Source organism: Myotis myotis, unplaced genomic scaffold (assembly GCF_014108235.1).
Source record: "Myotis myotis isolate mMyoMyo1 unplaced genomic scaffold, mMyoMyo1.p scaffold_m19_p_12, whole genome shotgun sequence".
NCBI classification, from domain to species: domain Eukaryota; kingdom Metazoa; phylum Chordata; class Mammalia; order Chiroptera; family Vespertilionidae; genus Myotis; species Myotis myotis.
In genome coordinates this window covers 13,356,249-13,382,598 of record NW_023416316.1, presented here as the reverse complement: position 1 = coordinate 13,382,598, position 26,350 = coordinate 13,356,249, and the positions used below count along the sequence as shown (strand labels likewise).

The 26,350-nt window shown below is 42.2% G+C and overlaps 1 protein-coding gene across 15 annotated transcripts in view; it reads left to right on the top strand.

Moving 5' to 3' along the window:
* The first annotated feature begins 348 nt into the window (after positions 1 to 348).
* CDK5RAP2 (CDK5 regulatory subunit associated protein 2) overlaps positions 349 to 26,350 on the top strand; it is a 154,995-nt gene continuing 128,993 nt past the window's right edge. For 4 of the 15 annotated variants that reach the window (XM_036329834.1, XM_036329840.1, XM_036329833.1 and 1 more), the window contains exons 1-4: positions 349 to 577; positions 8,147 to 8,214; positions 11,335 to 11,402; positions 23,835 to 23,945. In XM_036329834.1, the coding sequence (XP_036185727.1) occupies positions 522 to 577; positions 8,147 to 8,214; positions 11,335 to 11,402; positions 23,835 to 23,945 (303 nt within the window). In that variant the 5' untranslated portion in view covers positions 349 to 521. Of the gene's footprint in view, positions 578 to 2,023; positions 2,186 to 7,474; positions 7,532 to 8,146; positions 8,215 to 11,334; positions 11,403 to 11,911; positions 12,001 to 13,332; positions 13,399 to 23,834; positions 23,946 to 26,350 lie in introns of those variants that run through there. The other 11 variants (XM_036329846.1, XM_036329843.1, XM_036329842.1 and 8 more) reach the window with 11 other exon arrangements.

Below are 26,350 nucleotides of genomic sequence, written 5' to 3'. Positions count from 1 at the left end.
GGAAAAAAGAAACTTGGAAGAACAGACTGTAAGGTTCGTGGTCACTATTCTAGAAAAGCACAGAGGCGGTTATGAAATCTGAAGGTCCGCGAGTGGCCTGATGCCCAGCTCCCGCTTAAATTAACGGACCGAGGCCGACCTTTGCCCTCAACAAAGATGGCGCCTTCCCGGGCCTCGGCCAGGATGCCCTCATCAAATATGGCCACCACAGGCCCCCTCTTTCCTTAGCTTTACTGGCCCAAGTGCGGGCGTCCTGCCCTTAGTTAAGATGGCGCCCTCCCGCGCTTCCCTGCCCGGCTTCACGGCGCGCGCCGCGTTGGTCCCGCCTCGTTTCCGTAGGAAGAGGCGCCGGGAAAGATGGCGGCGGCTGCGGTTTGAATTCCAGCGGCGCCGCCGGAGTCCGAACAAGAGCTGGATTGGAGGGGGCGGGGACCTGGAGATCCGGGCGGGTCGCCACCGCAGGAGAAACCAGGGGCGCGGCCGCCACGGACACCAATGCCACCACCTGCTCTGTGTCCGTGATGGACTCGGTGTTGGAAGAGGACGTCACCCTCCCCGGGACGCTCAGCGGCTGCAGGTGCGGCCCGGGTTTGAGGGATTCGCTCTAACGGGGTCGGGTGCCCGCTGAGGGGGCTCGCTCTTGAGGGTGTTTCTGGACCGGGTCAGGTGTGGGGTGCGTTTCTGGGAGGGGTCTCTTTGGGGACCCACCTGTCGATACTGCAACTCGCCCTTCGTATTGCGGGCCGTTCTTGGAAGAGGGTGTGCGGGGCAGGAGGGAGGGGGCCTCTCGGAGTGCACGTCCGTGGGAGCTGCTGGGGGCAGGACTGTGAGCCTTCTGGTTTGGGGGTTCGCTTTCATCATGGGGACTTCGCTTATGGGGCCACCAAGACTGAGGCAATGGAGTGCAGTGGTTAAGATCCTTGGCTGGAGTTGAACAGAATTGGGTCCAAATCCAAGTCCTGGAGGTGGGGGCGGAGGCGGGCTAGGAGGGGTCATGGGGGAAAATGGGGGACATAGGCAATACTTTGAACAATGAAGATTAAAAAACATCCAGGTCCTTTTAGCTGGGTGACCTTGGGAGGGTGGCTTAGCCTACTTTCCCATCTGTGAAATGGGGCTAGTGGTCATATCAGTGCCTAAAAAATGATTGAGCTGCCATCATCATCATCATCAACATCAACATCAATAATGGTTGAGAGTGGCCCCCCAATGGACCTGTTCCAAGAGGCAGTTGGACTCCACATTGCTGGTGGGGCCAGTATCTCCGCCCATGGGAGGGCCTGTGAGAGCCTAGCGCTGCTCTAAGGCCGGGCCCTTTGGGTCCCTGGTTGGAGGGCGCTGGAAGGATGCCGAGGAGAGCCCGACTGAGACAATGATGGTCTATCCAGGTCTGCTAGGGACAGGCTGCTACTTTTAGTCAACAGACCCTAATTGAAAGGGTGACTATATTATTTGTTGTGCAAACCTGGGCTCTTTGCAGAGGGAGATGGCACAATTAATATTTATGCCTGGACAGCAGGTGTAATCAAGTCCTACCTTGGACAGAACTTGACCAATAGTTTCTTTGCTTATTGAGAATCTACTATGCATAAGCTAGAGCCAGGCCCTTTGCAGCTCCTGCTTAATTGGATCCAGTGGTAGTCCATCATGTCTCTCTGTCTTCATCTTACTTCCACAGCCCCAATATATTATGGTATGACCTCTCACCCCGATTGTCCTGTTTTCCCTGGCCCCTCTAATATTAATTCAGTATTCACATATATTATCATTCTGACTTGTAGCAGGTATCAGCATTTCATTCCTTTTTATGGCTGAATAATATTCCATTGTATGCATGTAGCATATTTTGTTTATTCGTTCATTGGTTTGTGACATTGGGTTGTTTCTGCTTTTTTTTGGCTATTATAAATAATATTGTTATAAACATTTATTTATATAAAAGTTTTTATATGGACATATGTTTTCATTTCTTTCTAGGTATATACCTGGAAGTGAAATTGCTGGGTCATATGGTAACATTGTATTTAACATTTTGAGGAACTGTCCAACTCTTTTCCAAAGTGGCTGATGTCTGCCAGGTCATCTGGTAACTTCAGGACAAGGCAGTGTATGAGGGTCCTTATTTCTTCATAGCCTCACCGACACTCGCTATTGTCTGTCTCTTTTATGGTAGCCATCCATGGAGGTATGACATGGTATCACATTGTGGTGTTGATTTGCATTTTCCGAATGACAGTGATGTTCAGCATTTTTTCATGTGCTTATTAGCCATTTGTATATTTTCAAATCCTTTGCCCACTCAAAAATATGAATATGTTTTGGTCCAGCAGTTCCACTTCTTGTTATCTATGCACAAGAAATCCTCATGCATGTGCACAAGGAGTCCTGTATGCATTGTAAAAGGAAAAACTTAGAAACAAACTGAATTATCCTCAGGGGATTGTGTAAATACAGATCCTTTCAAGCGTGTCTTTCAGACTGTGACCCATGACAGCTCATGAAATTCAACTTAGTAGGTTGCAATCAGAATTTTATAAAATGGAATAGAACAGAATAGAAAACATTACAAGAATTAAGGGTAATATGTTTCCTTCTATGGGTTGTACGCAGTAAGTTTTGGAAAAAGAATGTTGTAGAATGCTTTGCGGGAGTTAAAAACATTGAGGGAGATCTATTTGTACTGCCATGAAAATATCTTTAGGACACATTAAGTGAAAAAAAGATGCTGAAGAATAATACATAAAATTTGATTGTATTTATTTATTTTTAAACCACAACATAAAACTATGTCTCTATGTATGTAAATGCATAGATTAAGATCTGGAAGAATACATGTCTTGTGGCAGCACGGTTACCTCTTAGGAGGGGACTGAGATGGGAGTGAGGAGTAGTTGAAGAGAACTTTAGGCTTATCTATACTTTTGTATTTATATATTTCCTCTCTAAGGATAAGTAACAAAGAATGACAAATGAATTGTTGAAGGGCAAACAAAAGTGCACTTGTAATTGTTTTCTGAAAGTGATGTCCAGTCCCATCCTTGGCACTCATAACACTTTACCAATGAAATGCCTAGGCCTTGTTGGGTCTGTGTGGTGAGTAGACAGTTGTTGCTGCCATATACAGGCACAGACAGAGATCACTCCTATTGAGTGGCTGTAGAGCAAGATAGGAGGATGAGATGGTGAAGCTCAGGGGAGTGTCCATTCATTCACTCAACAAATAGTTGACAAACAGCAGTCCTGATGGCTCTGCACTGATGGAGTGAGCACTGAAAGTCCTCTGCCTCTGTCCATTCAGACCTCGCCACAGCCCCCTGAGGAAGGTGTTAGGGGTATAGAGGTTAAGAGCTTGGGGTTTGAAATCTGGGTAGCTTGGCCTTTCCAACACTGAGTAAATGTTACTAACTTTTCTGGGCCTCTGTTTCCTCATTTTAAAAAATGGCAACATTTTAAAACTACCACCTACCACAAAAGGGCTGTGATGAGCCTTAAATGGGTGTGGTGCCTTGCTAGTGTGGGTGCCCTACAGGGTATGATTGCTGGATTTTGCTGGATTTTGTCTCCGCTTTGTGATTTTAAGCAAATAAGTTCCTTCCCCCTTCTGGGCCTTAGTCTCCCCCATCTGTGCCATGATAAAACCATACCTAAGCTCTCTATTTTTTGCTTGCATAAAAAAGCCCCGCCCCTCCCTTTTTTTCTTGTGGGGCTCCATGAAGCCCCAGCCTTACTTCTTAGGCTAAAAATGAGTTATCCGAATGGGAAGAGGGAGCTACTTAGAACTGGAGGGGCAGCTGGAACTGACTGGAGTGTGCAGATGACAGACTCATAGCATTTAAAAGTGGTCAGGTGGTTGGAGTGGTGTCCCATACACTAAAAGGTTTCGGGTTTGATTCCTGGTCAGGGCACATACCCAGATGCGGGTTTGATCTCGGTTGGAGTGGGCGCTGGAAGCAGCTGATTGATGTTTCTCACAGTGATGTTACTCTCTCTCTACCCCAACTCCTTTTCTAAAATAACAAAACAAACAAACAGAAAGAACATATCCTTGGAAAATGATTATATTTTTAAAAAAAGGGTGGGTAAAGCCCAAGTGGAAAGTTGGCAAGAACCAGACAGGGTTACATAGTGGTTTCTTCTAAGAGTTGGGATGTCACATGTCATTTTTCAGACTTTAGTATTTGCCTATTGGAAACTTGGCTAAACTAAATTCTTTGGTTTTGTCAACCATGATTGATCTTGGCTTGAGTAATTGATGGGCCAGTTTAGTCAGTGGGAGTCATTCAATGGCTGTGGTGGGGAGAACCCCAGATTGGGAATGTAGAGACTAGACCAGCCGTGGGCAAACTGCGGCCCGCGGGCCGGATCAGGCCCGTTTGAAATGAATAAAACTAAAAAAAAAAAAAGACCGTACCCTTTTATGCAATGATGTTTACTTTGAATTTATATTAGTTCACACAAACACTCCATCCATGCTTTTGTTCCGGCCCTCCGGTCCAGTTTAAGAACCCATTGTGGCCCTCGAGTCAAAAAGTTTGCCCACCCCTGGATTAGACTGTAGGATGAGCTTAACCAGTAACTAGTGGGCTGTTGGGCCACCATCTGTGAAAGGTGCTGATTGAACTTGATTTTAACTTTTAAGAAAATTCAGTTTAGAAAATGGAGTTTGTCCTTCTAGTGATGCTTATGAGAGGAAATTGAGAATTATAGAAAATTAAAGGAGGCAAGTATCTCTCATTTCCACAAATGATGATTTTAAATATTTCCCTTGCCTTGTTATATATTTATAGCCCACCTAATTTCCAAGAAGGATTAGTGGTGACTTTAGTATATATGTATTTTTTTTAAATAACTGAGGACATATTCTAAAGGTTTTTTTTTCAGTTGTCTTTAAATTCTTTTTTTTAAAAATTCTTTATTGATTAAAGTATTACATATATCTCCTTTTTCCCCCATTGACCTCTCCCTGGCCACTCCCACCCCTCAGCACATTCCCTCACCCCCTAGTGTCTGTGTCCATTGGTTATGCTTATATGCATGCATACAAGTCCTTTGGTTGATCTCTTACCGCCTCCCCCTACTACCCTGCCTTCCCTCTGAAGTTTGATGGTCTGTTTGATGCTTCTCTGTTTCTGGACCTATTTTTGTTCATCAGTTTATGTTGTTTATTATATTCCATAAATGAGTGAGAGCATGTGATATTTATCTTCCTCCAACTGGCTTATTTCGTTCATAATGCTCTCCAGTTCCATCCATGCTGCTGCAAATGGTAATAGTTCCTTCTTTTTTACAGCAGCGTAGTATTCCACTGTGTAGATGTACCACAGTTTTTTAATCCACTATCTGCTGATGGGCACTTAGGCTGTTTCCAAATCTTAGCTATAGTAAATTGTGCTGCTATGAACTTAAGGGTGCATATATCCTTTTTGATTGGTGTTTCTGATTTCTTGGGATATATTCCTAGAAGTGGGATAACTGGGTCAAATGGGAGTCCAATTTTTAATTTTTGGAGGAAATGCCATACTGTTTTCCACAGTGGCTGCACCAGTCTGCATTCCCACCAGCAGTGCATGAGGGTCCCTTTTTCTCCACATCCTCTCCAGCACTTGTCATTTGTTGATTTCTTGATGATAGCCATTCTGACAGGTATGAGATGGTACTTCATTGTCATTTTGATTTGCATCTCTTGGATGATTAGTGACTTTGAGCATATTTTCATATATCTGTTGGCCTTCTGTATGTCCCCTCTCAAAAAGCATCTAGTTAGGTTCTTTGCCCATTTTTTTATTGAATTGTTTTATCTTCCTTTTGTTAAATTGTATGAGTTCCCTGTAAATTTTGGAGATTAAACCCTCATCGGTGTTGTGTCCATCACTGGCAGGTTTGGTGAGCCTGAGGAGGGGCGGTGAAGGGTTAAAGAAGACAGACAAGAGAATACAGCTGGGTCTCAGACGCTGCTTCTCTGATGGAGAGACAGTGCCGTGGCCAGTCTTTATTTTATAGTCAGAGCACACAAAGCAAAACAAGAGAAGTGGTCAACATGTTTACAATGTTCTTGGGAGTTTCACCTTGTTTTGGCAGCACTTGCTGCACCTCCCACAACCCATTAGCTACCTAGGAAGGAACTAGGGAGGACTGTAAGGTCAAGCTTAATTGTGCTAGGAGAGCTTGCTCTCCAAGCTGGGACTTGTTTGTGGCCCTGCCACAGGTCAGTCCAAGGCTTAACCCTATAGCTGCTCCCTGCGGGTGATAACATTGGCAAATATGTTCTCCCATGCAGTGGGCTTTCTTGTTGTTTTGCTGATGGTTTCTTTTGCTGTGCAGAAGCTTTTTATTTTGATGTAGTCCCATTTGTTTATTTTCTCCTTAGTCTCCATTGCCCTAGGAGCTGTATCTGTAAAGATATTGTTACCACATATGTCTGATATTTTGCTGCCTGTGGAGTCTTCTAAGATTTTTATGGTTTCCCATCTTACGTTTAAGTCCTTTATCCATTTTGAGTTTATTTTTGTTTATGTTGTAAGTTGGTGGTCTAGTTTCATTTTTTTGCATGTATCTGACCAATTTTCCGAACACCATTTATTGAAGAGACTGTCTTGACTCCCTTGTATGCTCTTGCCTCCTTTGTCAAATATTAATTGAGCATAATGGCTTGGGTCGCTTTCTGGGTTCTCTGTTCTGTTCCATTGGTCTATATGTCTGTTCTTGTGCCAGTACCAGGCTGTTTTGAGAATAGTGGCTTTGTAATACAGCTTGAAATTTGTATTGAGATCCCTCCTAATTTGTTCTTCTTTCTCAGGATTGCTGCGGCTATTTGGGGTCTTTTATTATTCCATATGAATTTTTGGAGAGTTTGTCTAGGTCTGTGAAATATGCCGTTGGTATTTTAATGGGGAGTGCATTGAATCTATAGATTTTTTCAGTTGTTGTTATAGTAGACACATTTTGTGTAAATCATTCTCTTGATGTTGAATTTTATGACACCCTTTTTTTTTTTTTTTTTTTTTGCTTGGCGCTCTTCTTGGAGGTGTATGCCAGCTTTAAGTTGGGTGATCAGGCAGAATTGTCTTTGGAACAGAATGGATTCTGATTTAGAGATCTGGAAAGAACAATCTGCCAAGAAGCCAAGCTGGGCTTCCCTCAAGTCCTAGGTTACAGCGTGGGGCAGGGATGCGTCATTGTGGACTGGACACAAGAGGCTTGGATTCTGGACTTGGATCTCTACTTAACTACCATGCCACCCTGGATAGGCCACTGAGTTACCTGGATCTTAGCACCTTCCTTTGAAAAATACATGGACCCTCAGGGAACTGGGTAGCTCCCATGTCAGTAAATTATGAAGCACAGTATGTTTCTAGGTGACAGTGGTATTTTGCTTCCGTTTGTGGGGTGCCTCCAATATGAAGATACCTTGCTGGGCACTGTGTCTTGTTTAATTGTCAGCTACTCTCTGAAATGGCTGCTGTTATCCTTTCACAGATGAAAGAAGCAAAGCCTGGAGGGGCATGTGGCAGAGATTAGGATAGAATCCAGGGTAATATCCTTTGTGTTAAACCACTCCTCCTATTATGGCTTTGTTTTCTGACAATGTCTCCAGGTCTTCACTGACCCTATTTTTATAATTCACCTAGTAAAACTTCTTGGATCAGTGAATTTTGTATTTTTGTGTGATGTTCTTAAAGCATCTGAATTGGTGCCTGATTCTTGGAAGCTTAATTTTTGGTTGTGATAGGTATATTAATAATAGTAATGACAAAAACAACATATGCCACTTACTGAGTGTTTACTATGTGCTGTGTGTTCATAGACATTCACTCATTTAATCTTTATAGCTAGAGGTATTCCCATATAACAGATTGAGTGAGACTCAGAAACTTAACTCGCTTATATTTGGCTCAGTGCCTCTGCCCCTGCTACATTTATGGCACACAGAATATTTGTATGAGTGAATGAATGAATGAATGAATGACCAACCTTACTGAAGGTCACTCAGCTATTGAGTTCTTAACCTCTGCACTGCATGCCTCCCAGGTGGCTCAGCTGTGTGCCCTCCGTGGCCGTGGCCTGGTGATTGTCATGTGCAGACTGTCTTAACGGTCTCCCTGTGTTCAAACACTAACTCATCTCTTGTGCACATGTTTTCTTTTAGTGGCCTTGTCCCCAAGTTACCAGATGACCTGGAAGGTATCAGCCCCATTGCTGGTTTGGGAAATGGAGGTAAGTACACAAAACTGGGTATTCTCTTGAGTAAGAACAAGGGATATAGACACCAGACCATGAGGGCCCTGAGGCCTTGAGCCTGAGACTGGGCTCTGATGTCTCTGGGCCCAGAGCCTACTCTGGCCTGGCTAGGTGCTCGGAATAGGTGCTCAGTATTTTATATATGTATTGATTTATTATTCACCTCCTTTCATAAACATGGGATTAGAGGGATTGATGTCCTTCAGGCCGTATTTCATGAGTTTTCTTTCTTTTTTTTTAATCCTCACCCGAGGACATGTTTTTCATTGATTCTAGAGAGAGAGGAAGGAAGAGGAAGAGAGAGAAACATCGATCGGTTGCCTCATGCACATGCCCTGACTGGGGATTGAACCCACAACTTGGATATGTGCCCTGACCAGGAATTGAATCCTTGACCCTATGGTGCATGGGACGGCGCTCTAACCATGGAGCACATCGGCCAGGGCGAGTTTTCCTTTTTGCTACCTCGCTTGTAAGATTCAGTCTGTGTTTGCTAAACTGAATGACTGTGTGGAGGCTGGATGTTGAATTGGTGACTAGTCAGACAAGGAAGGTCTGTTGGTCCCACTGCTGAGTGGCTGGAGGCTGAGGAGAGCTCCTATCTGAACTTCGTGTGCCAAGGCCTTCCTGGCAGGCTGCTGGGTCCCATCTGCCAGCAGAGGCCCAGCATTCCTACCCAGGCCTGCCCTTTGGAGACAAATAGCTGGTTAGACCACGGGAGACGGTGCCGAGTAAATAAGCAGTCTGTTGTGGTGGAGCCCATTATGAGGAGACTTTCCACTTTGCAGTGTGGATTTTGCTAAGCATTCTTCATAATTTTTGTTTCTGAAAAAAGTGCAAGCTATTGTAAGTATCTGTGAGAAGTGCTAATTGATTTGTTGAAATATCTCAGAGAGATATTTTGATTTGCATTTTATTCTCTTCTCCAAAGTGATGAGATATGTGCAAAAGGGAGAAGTTTTTAGAGCAGGTCATATAAATGTCACAGGGTTTATTTCTGGAGAATACTTTACCTTATAGGCCACCCTTAGGTTTCCCTTCAAAATATGTTAACTTTTAACACAAATCCAATAATTCTGTCTTCTGCTTTTCCTGCCCACAGGTAGTTAGAAGCAGAAAATTAGTAGGCCTGCTCCTTAATGCAGCCCATGTGTATGTCTGCTTCATGTCAGGCTCTGGGCTAAGCACTGGCAGTCAATCTTGAACAGGTTACAGTCAAGCTGAGAAGACAGACAATTAAATAAAGAATAGTTATGATAAATCATATGACAGATGTAACGAGCGGAGAAGTATAAGGTGCTGTGAGAGAGGTAAGAGGGAATTTACCCTGGAACTGGAGGAGTTGGGTCAGGCAAGAGTTTCCCAAGAAACTGATATTGGAGCAAAGACTTGAAGAATGAATGGCTCAGACACCATGCCCACTCACACCTCTGGGCCTTTGCATGGGATGCTGCTTTTCCTTTTGCTTCCTCATCTGCCTGCTGCCTCTTTAAGACTGAGCTTGAAGCTCATTGCCTTCCCTGGCTCTCCGCAGGCTGACTTAGGTGTGCTTTCCTTTCTGAAACGTACATGTTTAATTTTATTTCATTGATTTGTGTTGGCTGCTTTAAAAATACCCAGAATTAGATAACTTCTGCCACCCTGGTCTAAGCCACTGTGATCTCTGGCTTAGACTGTGCCCGTATTCTCCTAACTGGTCTTGTTCCTTATCTCCTTTCAGTCTGTTCTCAGTGAGGCAGCCAGAGGGAGCCTGTGGAAGCCAGAGTCCCATCGTGTTACCCCTTAGCTCAGAATCCTCTGTTGGCTCTCGGAGTCCTGAGAAGAGCCTACAAGGCCATCCACAGCCTGTCCCCCAGTACTTTTCTCACCTCCTTCCTGCCCCTCTTAGTCCATTGGCATCACGGCTGGTCTTCAGACCCACTAGACATGCTCCCCTCTCAGACTTCTCCCTTCGCCCTTCCCTCAAGTCTGCCCAGTGAGACCTTCCCTAATTTGACCACCTTACTTAAAATTGCAACCCTTACCCCACCCTTGGTATTTCTCATCCTTATCCACTTTATTTTTCTCCACAGTTTTTATCACATTTTAACATACTGTGTAACTGCCCTATTATTTTTTTGTCTGTTTCTTCTTTCCAGAATATCAGCTCCGTTAGTTTGTTCGTTTCCTAATATAGCCACATCTAGAATGAGGCCTAGCAGAGCAGCGGCCTGCCATGCATATTTGTTGGAAGAATGCTTTCATTCTCAACACCCATCTACTCAGCAGCTAATCAGTGCCACGCCCTTTGTGCAGCATAATAGTTGTGTCCGTCTCTGTCTTGCTCTAGATTGGAGCTCTCTTGGGCCCAGCATCAGTGTCTCCTTCACTGTTGTTTCCCCAGCACCTAGTATGGTGCTTGGCACAGAGTAGGGGTGTAATAGATGTTTGGTGAATTAAAGAAGCTGTGGAAAAATTTGGGTATTGGCAAAGTCTTTCATCATTCCAAAGCAGGGCTTGGCAGTTTCCGACCCACAGCCTGCTTTTGAAAATAAGCTTTTATTGGAACAGCTTCTTTATTGGTTTATGAATTGTCTGTGGTTCTTTTTGTGCTGCAACAGAAGAGTTAGTAATGTAACTGTCTTATATTTGTAAAATAGTTTAGGCTTCATATATGACCTACAAAGCCTAAACTATTTGTTGTCTGCTGTCTTAAACATTTTGCTGACCCCTGCTCTCAAGTTAGTTGCATATGCTTTGTTTTAGTTGCTGGCATGTGAGATATCATCCTGGTCAGCAAAATAATTTTATGACAGTCAGTAAGGAAGTACATATCAGGACGTTGCTGCTTTGCCACATGCCCAGTGCATTTTCTGGTTCATCCTCTGACATATACATTGTTACATTGGGGCTAGTTTAAGTAATTTGTAAATATTTGAAATCTAATGGTTTAGAGCTTTCCCTGGACTCAACTCAGTAAATCACAGCAGACAGAAAGTACCAGCAGAATATACTGTGGAAGCTATTTACGTTTTTGTTTCTCTGGGCTCTGTCCCCTAATAGGGATGCTGGGTGATTTGCATACCATGATGTTTTGTCTACTTTACCTTTTTATAGTGCTCCCAAAGGTGTCAGAAGAAACGGTGTCTCCCACAAGAGCACGGAACATGAAGGACTTTGAAAATGTAAGTGGAGACGCCAAATTACCAGCCCTAACAAATCATGCCTGCTGCCCCTGTCTAAGTAGACCCAGGAGGGAGCCGTATTTCTTGACAGGTGTCTAAGTTGGGTAATGCCAGGGTTGGAGGAATGCCGTGTCTCTGTGAGACTGTTGCATACCTAGGCAATCGGCCCTTGAATATGTGTCCAGTTATGGGTTCTAACAGGATCAGCAATTTCCAACCTGGGGGAAGGTGATGTATTCTGGTGCCCCGACTGTGAGGTTATTACCCTCTTGCACAGTTGAGAGGAGCTCATATTTGTCAAGGGCTTTTTTATGATGTCAGATGCCTTATATATCGTCCCCATTTAATTTTTGCTACAACTCTGTGAGGTATTTTGTATTATCCCCATTTTACAGATAAGGAATCACATAATATTTAAGCGGCAGAGCTGGGATTTGAATCCAGGTTTTTAATGACTCCAAAGCCATTATTCTTTTCACCACATTGGGGTGACTCCTTGCATTTTGTAGGCTTCATCTTTGTTGCTGTTGAATGAAAGTGAGCAGCCTGGACCCAGTGCTGTCTGAGGATGGATTACGTGGTGATAGATCTGTCTCCTGTACTTAATGTCTTTTGGCACTGTGTCTTTCATTTGTTATTGTATGTGTGTGTGTGTGTGGGGGGGGGGGTGGGGGGTGGGGGGGTGGGGGGGAGCCGAGGGGGGTGTTGTTGTTAAGTAATAGGAAAATAAGGTTATTTTCCCAATTCCAAATCTTCTTAACAAGTTACCTGTTCAGTGCTCTCATTTATCATAGGAAGAATTAGACCATCTTCATTTGTAACCAATGGAACCCATACTGTACAAGATAAAAGAGATATTTATCAGAGAGAAGACGGAGGACACAGAGAGAAGGACGTTCCCCAATTGTGTTTCTCTCTCCCTAGTTGTCTGTACAGAACAGAGCAGTACTGTTTCTAGATTTAATTTAGAATACTCATTACTGCTAATAGTTATCTGCAAACCACCAGTGACCAATTGAAGAAATGACTTGTCAGATCTCTAATGGAAACAAGTAATTTCTAAGCTTGGAGTTGTTATAATTTCAGCTGTACAACATGATCTATGCCGTGGGGTCTGGGGCCTCAAACGAATGAGATTTGATTATTTCATATTGTGTATAATTAAAATGTGCTCTAATATTAAATGGTGATTCCTGGTTTATCGTAGAGTAATACTAGCTACTGCTTATTGAGCTCTTGTTCTGAGCTGGGCACTTACGTGTTAGGCTCTTCATATATATTACATTAATATTAAAGCAGCTTTGTAAGATATAGTTATTTAATTTATGAAGGGCACAGTTTTGAATTTTATTTCTAGATGGAAAAATTTAATAGAATCTTAGAATTTTTGTTTCACGCTTTATTGTCTGCCTTTTGATGTGGGATGAATCAGTCCTCTTTATTATATGTAGGAGAGACTGAGACCCAGAGGTGTGACATGGCAAAGCTGTTCTCTAAGGACCACAGCCTCTGGAGCCAGACTGCCTGCTCACCCACTTCTGCTGGGTGACCTTGGGCCAGTCATTTAACAGTTTCTATGTCGTAGTGGAAGCACATGTGCCTGCCGAGTTCATCCTGTGTCAGCTGTTGCTCCTTTTATAGTTATTGGTATATATATATATATTATTGTGGTTTCCCCCCTGCTCTGCATGTGACTGAAGTTTCTCTTGCTCAAGTGTGCTCTTGATGACCTAAATACCATTTTTCTTGAAGGTGAAGGAGAGCCTTCCATGCCAGTGTTTTAGAATTTATGTGTTTTTTTTTATGACTGTGCTCCTTTGGCTGCTGTTAGGTTTTTATGGCATTAATATTTTTTACTGTAGCATTTTTAGGAGCGAATTCTTCAGTTGAAATTGAAATGACCACACTGTTCTCCACGTTTCCCTTTTAGGTCTTTATAAGTCACTGAAGATTTTCATCTGGCCTGAGCTACCCAGTGCATGACCTCTATGCTGAGGTAGTCTCAACTTTCTGTGGGATGCTTATAGGAAATGCTCTTGGCATCTCAAGCTAATTTTAAAGTCAGCATGCATATTAAAGAGGAGGCAGGAATAGTTTTGATTTAAAGGGGAAACGTATGATTCCTCTTCTAGTCTCAGATAACAGGTACCTGAACATCAGGGTCTGTTAGCTAGCATCTAGCAAGACCTAGGCCTCCTTCTGGTTTTTCTCAGAGTTCATCTGTTCATTAATGAATATTTTCAGATATATGCCCTATGCCAGGCTGGGCTAGGGACTGGGAATTTGCAGTAGGTTAATACCGGGTACATTTCCCTGTCAAGAGGCTCACAGTCTAGTTGGGGAGATGGAGAGGAAAACAGTGCAGTGATAGAGGTAAATACAGGGTGCTGTGGGGCACAGAGGATGGGCCCTGAACCTGACCTGGGGGTTCAGGGCAGCCTCCTTGGAAGAGGTGTTCCTTGAGTTGGGTGTTCAGAGACAGGGAGGGATTAGCCAAGGCAAGAGAACTGGGGGAGCATCCAGACACAAGGACTCACATGGGCAAGTGTAGAGAGAGGCATGGTAGGGTGTGATGAGTTTAGAGAACTCTTAAGTTTCCTTTGCTGGAAGGAGCCTCTGTGAAGGGGCCTGAGAGAAGTGAGGCCATTGAAGCGGGCAGGGGTCAGATTCTGTCTGTGACACTGCTGTGTTTGATTTTGTCCTGAAGATGAAGGGGAGCCAATGATGACTTTTAATCCGGGAGGGAAATGACCAAATTACGCTCTCAAAACACCCAGACGGGTGACTGCAGGAAGGAGCAAGGTTGGGGGCAAGATGACCAGTTAAAAGGCTGCTCTATGTGGTCTCATGGAAAACAGGATGATGCTGAAGCTAAGGGATGGGGTCACGAGATGTTTAGAAGAAAGTTAGAATTTCAGAGCTAGAGGAATGCCAGGAGTCCCTTCATTTGACACATGAGGACTTTGAAGCACAGAGAGTGGGAGGGACTTCTTCAGGCTTTGAACTTGGGCCACTCTGCTCTTCTGTGCAAGGCCTCACTCTGCCATGTGAAAACCACGTGCCCTCTTTTGGGTCTTTAAACTGGTAATCCATTAGTACCTTTATTAAATAAAGCTGAAGGTACAGTCACCTCTGTGGCAGACCTATGGTTGCTGGCAAATCATTTTGGTCTTCAGTGGGGGCCTGTCTTATTGGACCCAGATTCTGGTTCCGCCTATCCAGTTAGTCCAGTAGCAATTTTTATTCGTATATAGAAGAGTTTAATTCTGGCTTTTTCTGTGACCTTCTTGACAGGGAATGACGGGTAGCTTTCCACCTCTGTTAATACTACTGATGGATAGTATTATTTAATGACTGTCTAAAGTTCATAAAGACTTATTAAAAGGGATGGATTAAACAGTAATCTATATAATCTTTTATTGTGAGATGTTCATATTTCTAATTTTTCACTATTACAAACAGAGCTGTGATGAATGTCCTTATGCACACATATTTTGACAGTTATGTGATTATTTTCTTAGGGTAAATTCTGCTGTCATGTCTCATACTCAGCTGCCTTGGGGTTCTGGTGTTCTTGTACCCGGCCCTTGTTCCTTTTTGTTGAAAATTCTCTGTCTTAGCTGAGGCATTTAGTCAAATTTAGTGTTTTATATGAGGAATAGTAGGAGGTTCACATCTTCAGATTTGCTCTGTAACCTCTATATTGTGAGTTACTTATTATACCAGGGAATAGCTCCCTTCATCCCTAACCCCTGGCCCATTTTGTCATAAAAAATATTACTCTTGAGCCCACTAATCCATTTTGGGAAAACTTATCCTCAGGAAACAACCCAGTAGAAGGAAAAAGCTCTGTGGGTAAGGTGTTTGTTGCCACATGGTATATAATTGTGAAAAGTTGGGAACAAAGGAATGATTTTACATTTGCTATTTCTTTGGCTTCTTGCAGTAAGTTTGTGATGAAGGTATTTCACAGATGAGGAAGCTGAGATTGGAGAGATTAAATGACTTGCCCATGAGCTTGGTGTGATTGAGAACTCAAAGCAGGCAGAATTCAAGCCCGGTCTTCTTGATTATAAAGCCTGAACGCTCTCTACTAGATCACATTGACGGCATAGATGCTCAGTAGAGAAATGTGAAATAATTGACAGTGAATCAGTTCAGTAGAATTCAGTGCAGTCATTTCAAATGATAATTGTGTAATTCTTCAACAACAGTGTAAGACATTAGGGGAAAGCAGTGGAATATCGAAATGCACTTATATTATAATATACTAGAGGCTCGATGCACGAAATTTGTGCAAGAGACTTGCCCCTTGCAGAAGGTTGTCTGGAAGGATGTCCAGAAGGTTGTTTGGCTGTCTGGTCTAATTAGCATATTATACTTTTATTATAGGCTAGAGGCCTGGTGCACAAAATTTGTGTGCAGGTACGGTCCCTAGGCCTGGCCTGCTATCAGGGCCATCTTCCCCAGCTGCCCGCAGCTGGCCCTGCCCCCTGCTGCCACCCATCTCCGGTTCCCTGTTTGCCATCAGGTGATAGGTGCCTGACAGCCGGGGAAATGGACCAAGAGGTGGTCAGTGCACCCTCATAGTGACTCGTCCAGCGGTTGTTTTGGTCATTCTGCTGTTAGGGTCAATTTGCATATTACCCTTTTATTATATAGGATAAAAAATGTATAGATAAAAAATTCATGAGTGAAAGCTGAAAAGAATATAACAGAAATTGATCTCATAAGTTGATTTCATTGTATTCCAAGTATTGTTTGAGGTTCAGTTTTAAAATTCTGTTACTGCTACAGTACAGTGGGGCCTTGACTTACGAGTGTCCCGACTAACGAGTTTTTCGAGATACGAGCTCTCTCTCAGCTGATTTTTTGCTTTGAGTTGCGAGCTAAAATTCAGGTTATGAGCCAGCTTCAGATACCCCACCGCTAGTTGGCGCAGCGAACGTCACAGTGAACGCCACAGTGAACACCACAACATCAGCCCAGCATCACATGTCTCACTCGTTCACTTTAAGATTTGACATACGAGTAATTTGAGTTACGAGCTCCGTCACGGAACGAATTAAACTCGTAAGTCAAGGCCCCACTGTACTAATTGTTAATAAATAGATGTTTGCCAAGAAGAGTTTTCTTGATGATTTGAGGACCAGGGAGAGTATTGGAATCAGAAACTAATTCCAGAGTGTCCTTATTTTCCTAACCTCACTTAGCTGCTACTGGCAAAACCATCATACACGTGGTATTGTTTACCAGAGATGAATTCTGGACAGTAAGAGTCCATGTTTTTTGTGATGTACAGGTGAGTGGTCTAACACCTTTTGGATTTTTGAAGAGGATAACAAAATTGTTGGTGACCCAAAGATCTGCTTAACGAGGGCTTGAGTGGAAACGGATTCCTTTTGAAAGCCAGCCTTTGTTTCCTGTTTGCTAGTGCCAGGCTCTGCAGGTGCTTTAACTCATTCGGTTGTCACCCCCCCCCCCCCCCCCCCCCCCGTGAGGTCATTGATTTTTATCCTCATTTTATAGATGACCCAACAAAGATGGTAAGTAATGTTTCCAAGGCCACATGGCTCATAGGTGGCAGCATTGGAGGTTCAGTTCATTCTGCTGACCCCAGGGCCTTGCTCCTAGCCCAGCTGCCTTGAATTGAAAGGTGATCTGATGGGTGAACTTCAGCTTTGGAGGCCCGGGCTCTTGTAAGCCATTGACACGGATCGCCAGAGTGAGGTCTCTCGCTTAGATTTTAGTGAAGGAGGGCCTGTTTGGAGTTGCTCTGATTCTTTTTCACGTGGTTGATTTTCGTTCTTCCCTGTTTGGTGAAGCTTTAGACTTAGCCAAGGCTCTTGATAGGGAGTGAGAGTGGGAGGAAGCCAGAAGGACTGAGTAGCAGCTCTTTCAAAGTGGGGCCCTGTCCAGCTTCAGAAAGCACCACCCGTGACCATGCTGGATGTTGCCCCTTGCAGAGGCTGCACTTCCACAGCAACACTGGGCTTCTGAGGCGGGAACGTGGCAAGCACAGCCCTTGCATTAGCTTACTTTTGAGCATTAGATTTCTGAGTCATATTTGGTGGGTTTTCTATTTTGAGGTATTTATTCCTACTGTATGGTAAGCTGTTTTCAGTTTTTCCAGCTCAAGCTTAAAAAAATTTTTTGAACTTGATTTCATAAAGGGAGAAGGAAAAATGAGAAGACTATTAATATGTTTTAAGTTCTTGTGCTGGGCATAATACTGAGCAATGAAATTAATTTCTTCTAATCCTTATAATAGCTCTCCGAAATGGGCATTATTATAATCCCATTTGTATAGATAAAGGAACTGAGGCAAAGGGGAAAATGAACATGACTAAAGTCATACAGCTAGTAAGGTAGTAAGGATTTCATTTATTTATTAATTTATTCATTCATTTAGCAAATGTTGGTTGAACTCTACTGTGTTCTAGGGACTGTGCTAAAACCTCAGGGCCATAAATAGATAAGGTCCATGCCCTCAAGAAGTGGATTATCCTATATAATAAAAGCCTAATATGCAAATTGACTGAACAGTGGAATGACCATTTGGCAGGGGGTAGGAGCTGGTGAATGGGCGGTGCCAGGCCAGCCAAGGTGTGTGCCAGCGGGCAGAGAGAGGGGACAGCTATTGGTGGGCTGTGATCGGTGGGTGGTGGCGACCGGCGGTGGAGGGGTGATGGGGGGTGGGGCTGGCCGCTTGCCCCTGGTGCTGTCCCCTAATCTGCCTGCCCGTTGCCTCCCACAGAGGGAGGCCAGACTGCGGCTAAGCCGTCAGTCGGACATCCCTTGAGGGCTCCTGGACTGCGAGAGGGCGCAGGCTGGGCTGAGGGGACCCCCCCCCCCGCTTCAGTGCACGAATTTTCATTATAGTATTCATATAATAAGCATAATAAATAATAAATGTGTTAGTAAATAAGGTGAATACAGATTGTGAAAAGTTCTGGCAAGAAATTTAGAATTAGGTGTCAGAGCATGGGTGGAGGTGATAGAGATGGAGACCACTTTAGATTGGATAGTTAGGAAAGGCCCCTCTGAATTGTTGACATTTGAGCTGAGATGGAAAAGATGAGACTGAGCCACCCTGGCAAGAGCTGTGGAAGAGCTGTGCAGACAGACAGATGGGCTGGGCTTATCTGAAGCCCAGAAAGGAGGCCAGTGAGGCTGCAACACTGAGCAAGGAGAGGATGTATACAATGAGCCTAGAGAGACAGGCCGGAGCCAGGTCATACAGCGCTTTGTGGCCATGGCAGGGAGTTCTTGTCTGAAAGTGGAGAAAAACACAGTGGAGTGATGTGAACCAGATCTGTCTGACTCTGATGCCTTCTTGCATTGCACTTCTTCAAGAAAGTCTTAAATGTGTGTGTTCACCCATTCAGCCATTGGGTATTTAGTAAAACCGTCTCTTATGTTTTAGACTAGAATGCACATGAAGATATAGTTCCTGATGTCTTAGAGATGGTTTGGGTAGAAAGGCAAATAACCAGCTCGTACAAAGCCCTGTGATAACTGTTATGATAAAGAAAGTGGAGGGTATATGGAAATATTTAGAAGGGTTCCCAGTTCAGCCTGGTGGGGGTGGTCAGAGAAAACTTGATGAGGGAAGTGCAGAGAACTAGACTGGCATTGTTGTTGAATAGATAGTGCCTGTATGTCTTCTGGGCCAGTCTGGCATTGGCAATGAGCTTCTGAGGCTTATTTACCTTTCTCCTTTTTTTTAAGAAAATGTCTTTACCTATGAATAGGACAAATATTTTTTCAAGTGGTGTTAAGAATTTCAGCAGTGTGTACAATGTGGGCATTCTGAGCAAGCTCCATAAATATTTTATTGCTAGCTGAGTAACAGAATAAGGTTTCTCTTTATAGGATGCAGCTGGCAGGGTAGACTTTTTTGTTTGAATGAATGTTTTATGTGCTGTTTCCTTACAACATTTAAAAGGAGGCTTTAATGAACCTACCAATTGTTTCTTGTGCTGTTCTTGTTAGCCACAAAATTGTTAACAAGAGGGCCACGGGCAGACAGCTTGAAAATATAATACAGAGTATGCTTATCATTTTCTTTTATCCAGTCATAAAAGTATGTTTATTAAAAAAAGTATTATATACTATTACCAATTGTTTTTTAAAGTGCTGGAAAAAAACCTGAGTGATATGTGTGGAGATATTAGGCATTCTAGTACAGCTATTAATATTCTGTTATATTTCCTTTTTGTTATTTTAAATTAAACTTATTGAGATATAATTTACATAAAATTTACCAATTTTGAGTTTTGGATGAGTTTTGGATGAGAGTTGGATGTGCTGGATGAGTATACTCTCTTGTAACCTCTGTCATAATGAAGATATAATATGTAAATGTATATAGTTATAATTTTTTAATATGTGTATACTCTTCTCGGTTCATGTGACCATCACCACAATCACAATATAGAATTAGTTCCATGATGCCCACATGCCTCTTTGTGGTCAAACCTTCCCTTTACCCCAAACCTCTAGCAGCTATTATATTCTGTCCTTCGTCCCTATAATTTTGCTTTTTCCAGATGTCACATAAATGGAATCATACGGTTTGTAATCTTTTGAGGCTAGCTTCTTTTCCTCAGTGTAATGTCTTTGAAATATATTCATGTTGTGTGTATCACAGTAGCCAAGTATTACTCCATCATATGGATGTATACTATTTAGTCTTTCACCCTTTGAAGGACATTTGGATTCTTTCTGTGTTTTGGTGATTGTTAATGAAGCTGCAGTAAACATTCACACACAGGTTTTTGTGTGAACATGGGTTCTCATTTCTTTAGGGCAGTGGTCGGCAAACTGCGGAGCCACATGTGGCTCTTTGGCACCTTGAGTGTGGCTCTTCCACAAAATACCGACTTCTGCGCATGGGCCACGAAGTTTCAATCACACTGTACGTGCGCGCCCGCATGTGGTATTTTGTGGAAGAGCCACACTCAAGGGGCCAAAGAGCCGCATGTGGCTCGCGAGCCGCAGTTTGCCGACCACTGCTTTAGGGTAAATATCTCGGGATGGAATTGCTGAGTCATGTAACGAGTACAGTTTTCCAAACTGTTATCCAGATGGGTTGTGCCATTTTGCATTCTCATCAGCAGAGTATGAGAACCCCATTTGCTTCACATCCTCATCAGCATTTGATATTATCAATTATAACTTTTTTTTTAGCTAGGCTAGGAGGTGCATAGTAGTTTTGTAGTTTTAATTTGCATTTTCCTAATTGCTAAAATTGGGTTGTTTGCTTACAGTTACATTTTGAGAGTTATTCATGTTCTGGTTACAGTTTCTATGTTGAATATGTGATTTGTAAATATTTGTCCTAATGTGTAGCTTGTCTTTTCATTCTTTTTTTGAGAGAAAAAGTTTTAAATTTTGATGAAGCCCAATTTATTGATTAAATATTTTTTTTGATGGATGATGCCTTCTCTGTTATATCTAATAATTCTACTGAGCCCTAGGTTTCAAAGATTTGCCCCTATGTATTCTTCTAAAAATTATATAATCTTACCTTGCCTTTTTTGTCATAGATTAATTGACCATATAAGTTTGAGTTTGTTTCTGGGCTCTCTATTCTATCCCATTGATCTATGTGTCTATTTTGACTATTATCGCTCTATAGTATAGTTTGAAATCAGGGAGCATAATACCTCCAACTTGGTAATTCTTTCTCAACATTGCTTTGTCTATTCAGGGTCCTTTGTGATAAATTTTAGGATTCTTTGTTCTATTCTGTCAAAAATGCCATTGACATTTTGATAGGGATTGCATTGAATCTATAGATTGCTTTGGGTACTGTGGACATTTTAGTGATATTGATTCTTCAAATCCATGAGCATGGTGTAGCCTTCCATTTACTTGAGTCTTGTTCAGTTTCTTTCATCAGTGTCTTATAGTTTTCAGAGTACAAGTCTTTTACCTCCTTGGTTAAATTTATTCCTAGGTATTTTATTCTTTATGATGCAATTATAAATGGGGTTGTTATCTTAATTTCTGATGGTTCATTATTTGTGTATAGAAACACAACATATTTCTGAATATTAATTTTGTATCCTGCAACTTGACTGAATTCATTTATTAGTTGCAATAATTTTTTGGTGGATTCCTTTCTTTTCATTCATTAGAGAGTTAGTTGCAGACATCTTGATAGCACCCGTAAGGACTTCAGCATGTATTTCTTAGGACATTCTCTTACAAAATCACACTATTATCTAATATAAAGTTGTTATTCATATTTCCTCAGTTATCTTCACATAGCTTTATCTTTTAAGTTCAAGATTCACTGTATGATTTCATTATACTTAATTGTCATGCCTCTGTTACTTCCATTTATTTATTTACTTTTATTTATTAAATTTATTGGGGTCACATTGGTCAACGTGAACATGCAGGTTTCAGGGGTGGGTTTCTATGTTACAAGGTCTATATATTGCACTATGTGCCTGCTTTTTTAAAAAAAATATTTTTATTGATTTCAGAGAGAAAGGGAGAGGGAGAGATAGATAGAAATGTCAATGATGAGAGAGAATCACTTATCGGCTGCCATCTGCTAGCCCCCACTGGGCATCGAGCCTGCAACCTGGGCACATGCCTTGACGGAATCAAACTGTGACCTCCTGGTTCATAGGTTGATGCTCAACACAGAGCCACACCTGCCGGCAGTACTTCATTTATTTGGAAGAGTTCCCTAACCATTTTTTACTTAAGATTGTCATTAAGATTTTTTTAAAGTTTTATTTTATTGTTTAAAGTATTACATACAGTATTACATATGTCTCCTTTTTCCCCCATTGACCTCCCCCCGGCTAACCCCCCGCTCTCCCCCCTCCCCGCTATATGCCCTCACCCCCTAGTGTCTGTGTCCATTGGTTATGCTTATATGCATGCATACAAGTCCTTTGGTTGATCTCTTATCCCCACCTCCAACCCCTCCCCTGCCTTCCCACTGAAGTTTGACAGTCTTTTTGATGCTTCTTTGTCTCTGTATCTATTTTTGTTCATCAGTTTATAATGTTCATTATATTCCACAAATGTCATTAAGATTTTTGAAGAGTCCAGGCCTGTTGTTTTGCAGAAAGTCCTTCAATTTGGATGTGTCTGATCAACAACTTTTGATTAGATTCAGGGCAGAAGTATTTTAAGTGAAATTGCTTCCTTTCAGTGATTTATTTCAGGAGGCACGAGATGTCAGTTTGCCTTATCAGGGTGATTTTAACTACAGTTGGCCCTCCATATTTGTGTGTTTTGCATCTGGATTCAACCAACTAAAAATACTTTGGTTGAAAATATTTTTTAAAATATAGGTTATATTCAAATAGTACACCATTTTATGTAAACGGTAGAGCATTTACTGATTTTGGTTTCCATGGGAGTTCCTGGAACCCATCCTCTGTGGATACTGAGGGACAACTGTATATACTCTTTTAAAAAAATTAGTTTTTATTGATTTGAAAGAGAGAGGAAGAGAGAAGGAGAGAGAATGAAACATTGATTGGCTGCCTCCTACACGCACCCAGATGCATTTGGACCTCAGATCAAGCCCCCAACCTGGGCATGTGCCCTGACCGGGAATTGAACCAGTAACCCTTTGGTGCATCAGATGACGTTTAACCAACTGAGCCACACCGGCCAGGGCTGTATATACTCTTGATTAATGTGGTGTCTGATAGGTTTCTTAATTTTAAATGTACCTTTTCCTTTTGTAATTAATAAGCCATCTGTGGGGTGATATCTTGAGACTGTGTGAATGAATATCATGCTGTCCAGTGATCTTTCATCTAAATTTTTTAGCATTAATGAGTCTCACCTGAGTCAGTTATTACTATAGTGGTTGTGTAATGGTGATTTTCTGTTCCTATTATTCTACATTTATTAACTGGATTTATATTGTAAATAACAGATTCCTCTCTTCTTTTCCTTCCTTTCTTTACTTATTGTCAGTGTGAAATCTTGAATTCTTTCTTTACTTGGTCATTATTATTATTTTTTTAAATATATTTTATTGATTTTTTACAGAGAGGAAGGGAGAGAGATAGAGAGTCAGAAACATCGATGAGAGAGAAACATCGATCAGCTGCCTCCTGCACATCTCCTACTGGGGATGTGCCTGCAACCCAGGTACAGGCCCTTGACCGGAATCGAACCTGGGACCTTTCAGTCCGCAGGCCGACGCTCTATCCACTGAGCCACACCGGTTTCGGCTACTTGGTCATTATTTATTCTGATGTTCAGATTGTCCTAAATTTGGTTAGAGGGAACCACTTAGTTCTGGGTTGGTACAATTATAGCAAAGGTAAGCTTTCTCTAGTATGTAACATTTGAATCCATTTGTAGCCTCGGGAGCTCTGAGAATTAATGTAGGTAACATCCCTTTGACCTTATTTTGATAACCCATCTGTGCTTATTTTCTAGCAAATCACTGAATTGAAGAAAGAAAACTTTAACCTAAAGCTTCGCATCTATTTCCTTGAAGAACGAATGCAACAGGAATTTCATGGCCCCACGGAACACATCTATAAAACTGTGAGTGTCCTACTTCTCGCTGCCATCCTGGTGTCTTTCCTCAAAGTCCTCCAAGCAGCAATTTGATTAATGTTTATGCTCAGAGTTAGCGTGAGTAGGTGGAGCTGCCTTCATTTCGTTTGAATTGATTATGAGGAGCATAAAGATAATAGGATGACCTTAATATTAAGCAAAGAGATATAAGATTAATTTTAAAGGAGTCTTTTTCTCTTCCTAAAATTGAACTTCTGATTTTCTATATCTCAGTTGCCTTTTAAAATTTATTTATAATTTAGACAAAGACAGTGAAATGATAGAATGTCTGTGGAATTGCATCTTATTGTTATCAACTAATTTGCCTAACTGTAGGCAAGTCATTTCAGCTCTCTGGGCTCGGTCCAGCGGGGAGCGATAATCACGGTGTCGTAGGGTTATTAGTGTGGATTAAAATGAGGGGACAGGTGAAAAGCCCCAGCACGCAGTCAGTGCTGGCCGTTACCATCATTGTCTCATGGAGGCTTCCATGGGCAGCTAGAGTTAGAATTGTCAGTGTTTCTGTGATGGGACTCTTCTGTGTGCTTTATGTGCTTGCTTATAACTAACTGTCAGAAAAAACATCCATTTCCATCTGAAGTCTTGGCCTGCAGGCCTCTGCCTGAAAGCAGACCTTGGTTCTGAAAGTTGAAAAAAGAACTTGGCTTTCTTGAAAAGGCATGAGTACAAACAATATTTCAGTGCCCATTTCTTGGCTTTCTCCAGTAGATTAGCCCTTGGCCTGGGAATTATTCCATTTTTTCTCTTCTGAAGTTTGTACCAGTGGGAACTTTTGAAGGAGGAAAAGGAACTCTGCTTGAGTTTCAGTGGATGAACTTAAATGGGCTTGTCTTGAAGAAGGATTGTACTGTACTTCTGAGGCTTTTCAAGAACTGAAAAGCTCCCTTGTCCCTTAGGACACAGTGTTTTTCCTTCATTGTGGACTGGAAAGACAATGAGGGCGTCCCCCTTTCTGGAAGGAAGTGGTGATGCAATCAAAATGTTAAAGACAAACCAGTAGCCTAAAACATTTTATATGTAAGTATGGCTATCATCTGTCTCAGAACGTGTAGGGTGATAAGAAGCTAAATTGTGTTAATTGTCTTTGCAAGGTCAGGCACTGGCCTGGGCCTTTGTACATCATCACCGTATGTTAATGCTCAAGACAGCCCTTGGCAGTGGGGCTTATCCTCCCGTACAGGAGAGGACACTGAAGCTCAGGGAAGATAAGTGACTGGCTTGATGTCATAGCTACTATGTGCGGTGGGTTTGAACCCAGGTCTGCCTACCTCATTGTACCACACTCTTTCAGCTATTCTTTTCCATTGTCTGCTTAGATGACCTGATGTTATTGCAGTTTTATTGCAATTTAAGTTTTTATTTAGGTGTACATGGTTCAAAATTTAAAAAGCACAAAAGGTATACACTGAAAGATTTTCTTCTACCCTGTCTTCTAGTCCCCTAGGTCTAACCAATAGTGTTATTTCCTCAGGCAAAGATATTTTATGTCTAGAAAAGCAAGTGTGTGTTTGTGTGTGTGCGCACGCGTATATATAAACCCCCTTTTATATAAATGCAAGCATGTTCTGTTCTGTATCTTGCATTTTTCCTTAACAATATCTTGGATATCTTTTCTTAATAGTGGCTTAAGAGCCTCTGTCTTCTTTAAAAAATTGTTTCTAATCCTCACCTGAGGACATATTTTCCATTGAATCTAGAGAGAGGAACAGGGGCGGGGGGGAGGGGGGGAGGAAGGAGAGAGGGAGAGGGAGGGAAGGAGGGAGGGAGGGAGGGAGGGAGAGAGAGAGAGAGAGAGAGAGAGAGAGAGAGAAAGAGAGAGAGAGAGAAACATTAATGTGAGAGAGAAACATCAATCAGTCGTCTCCCATATGCATCCTGATTGAGGATTGACCCACAACCTAGGCATGTGCCCTGACTGGGAATTGAAGCCTCAGCCCTTTAGTGTACAGGATGATACGCCAATTAACCAAGCCACCTTACCAGGCTATTCTTTTTTTATAATGATATTTCATTTTATGCTAATAAGGTATCTTGATTTTTGGTTTCGAAATAATGATTTCCATGTATATAAGTTTATAACTTAAGGTGTTGGGCTTGTGAAAAATAGTCTAGTGGACACATTAGCTCTCTGTTCCTTTAAATTCGCTAGGCTGGATTGCCAGTTGATTCATCAGAAAGTATAGCACTCAGAATCTGTGCTATCAGCTCTTACACAGTTCTCTGCCCTTCTGAGACTGGCAAGGAATCCTCAGTTGAAGGGTGTTTCTGTTTTTTTCACAAAACCGCAGTTGAAAACATTGTGCACTGTCACTCAGTGTCCTTTATCAAAGATCACTTTCTTCTGGAAAAAGTTCTGCTGTATGGATGACTTC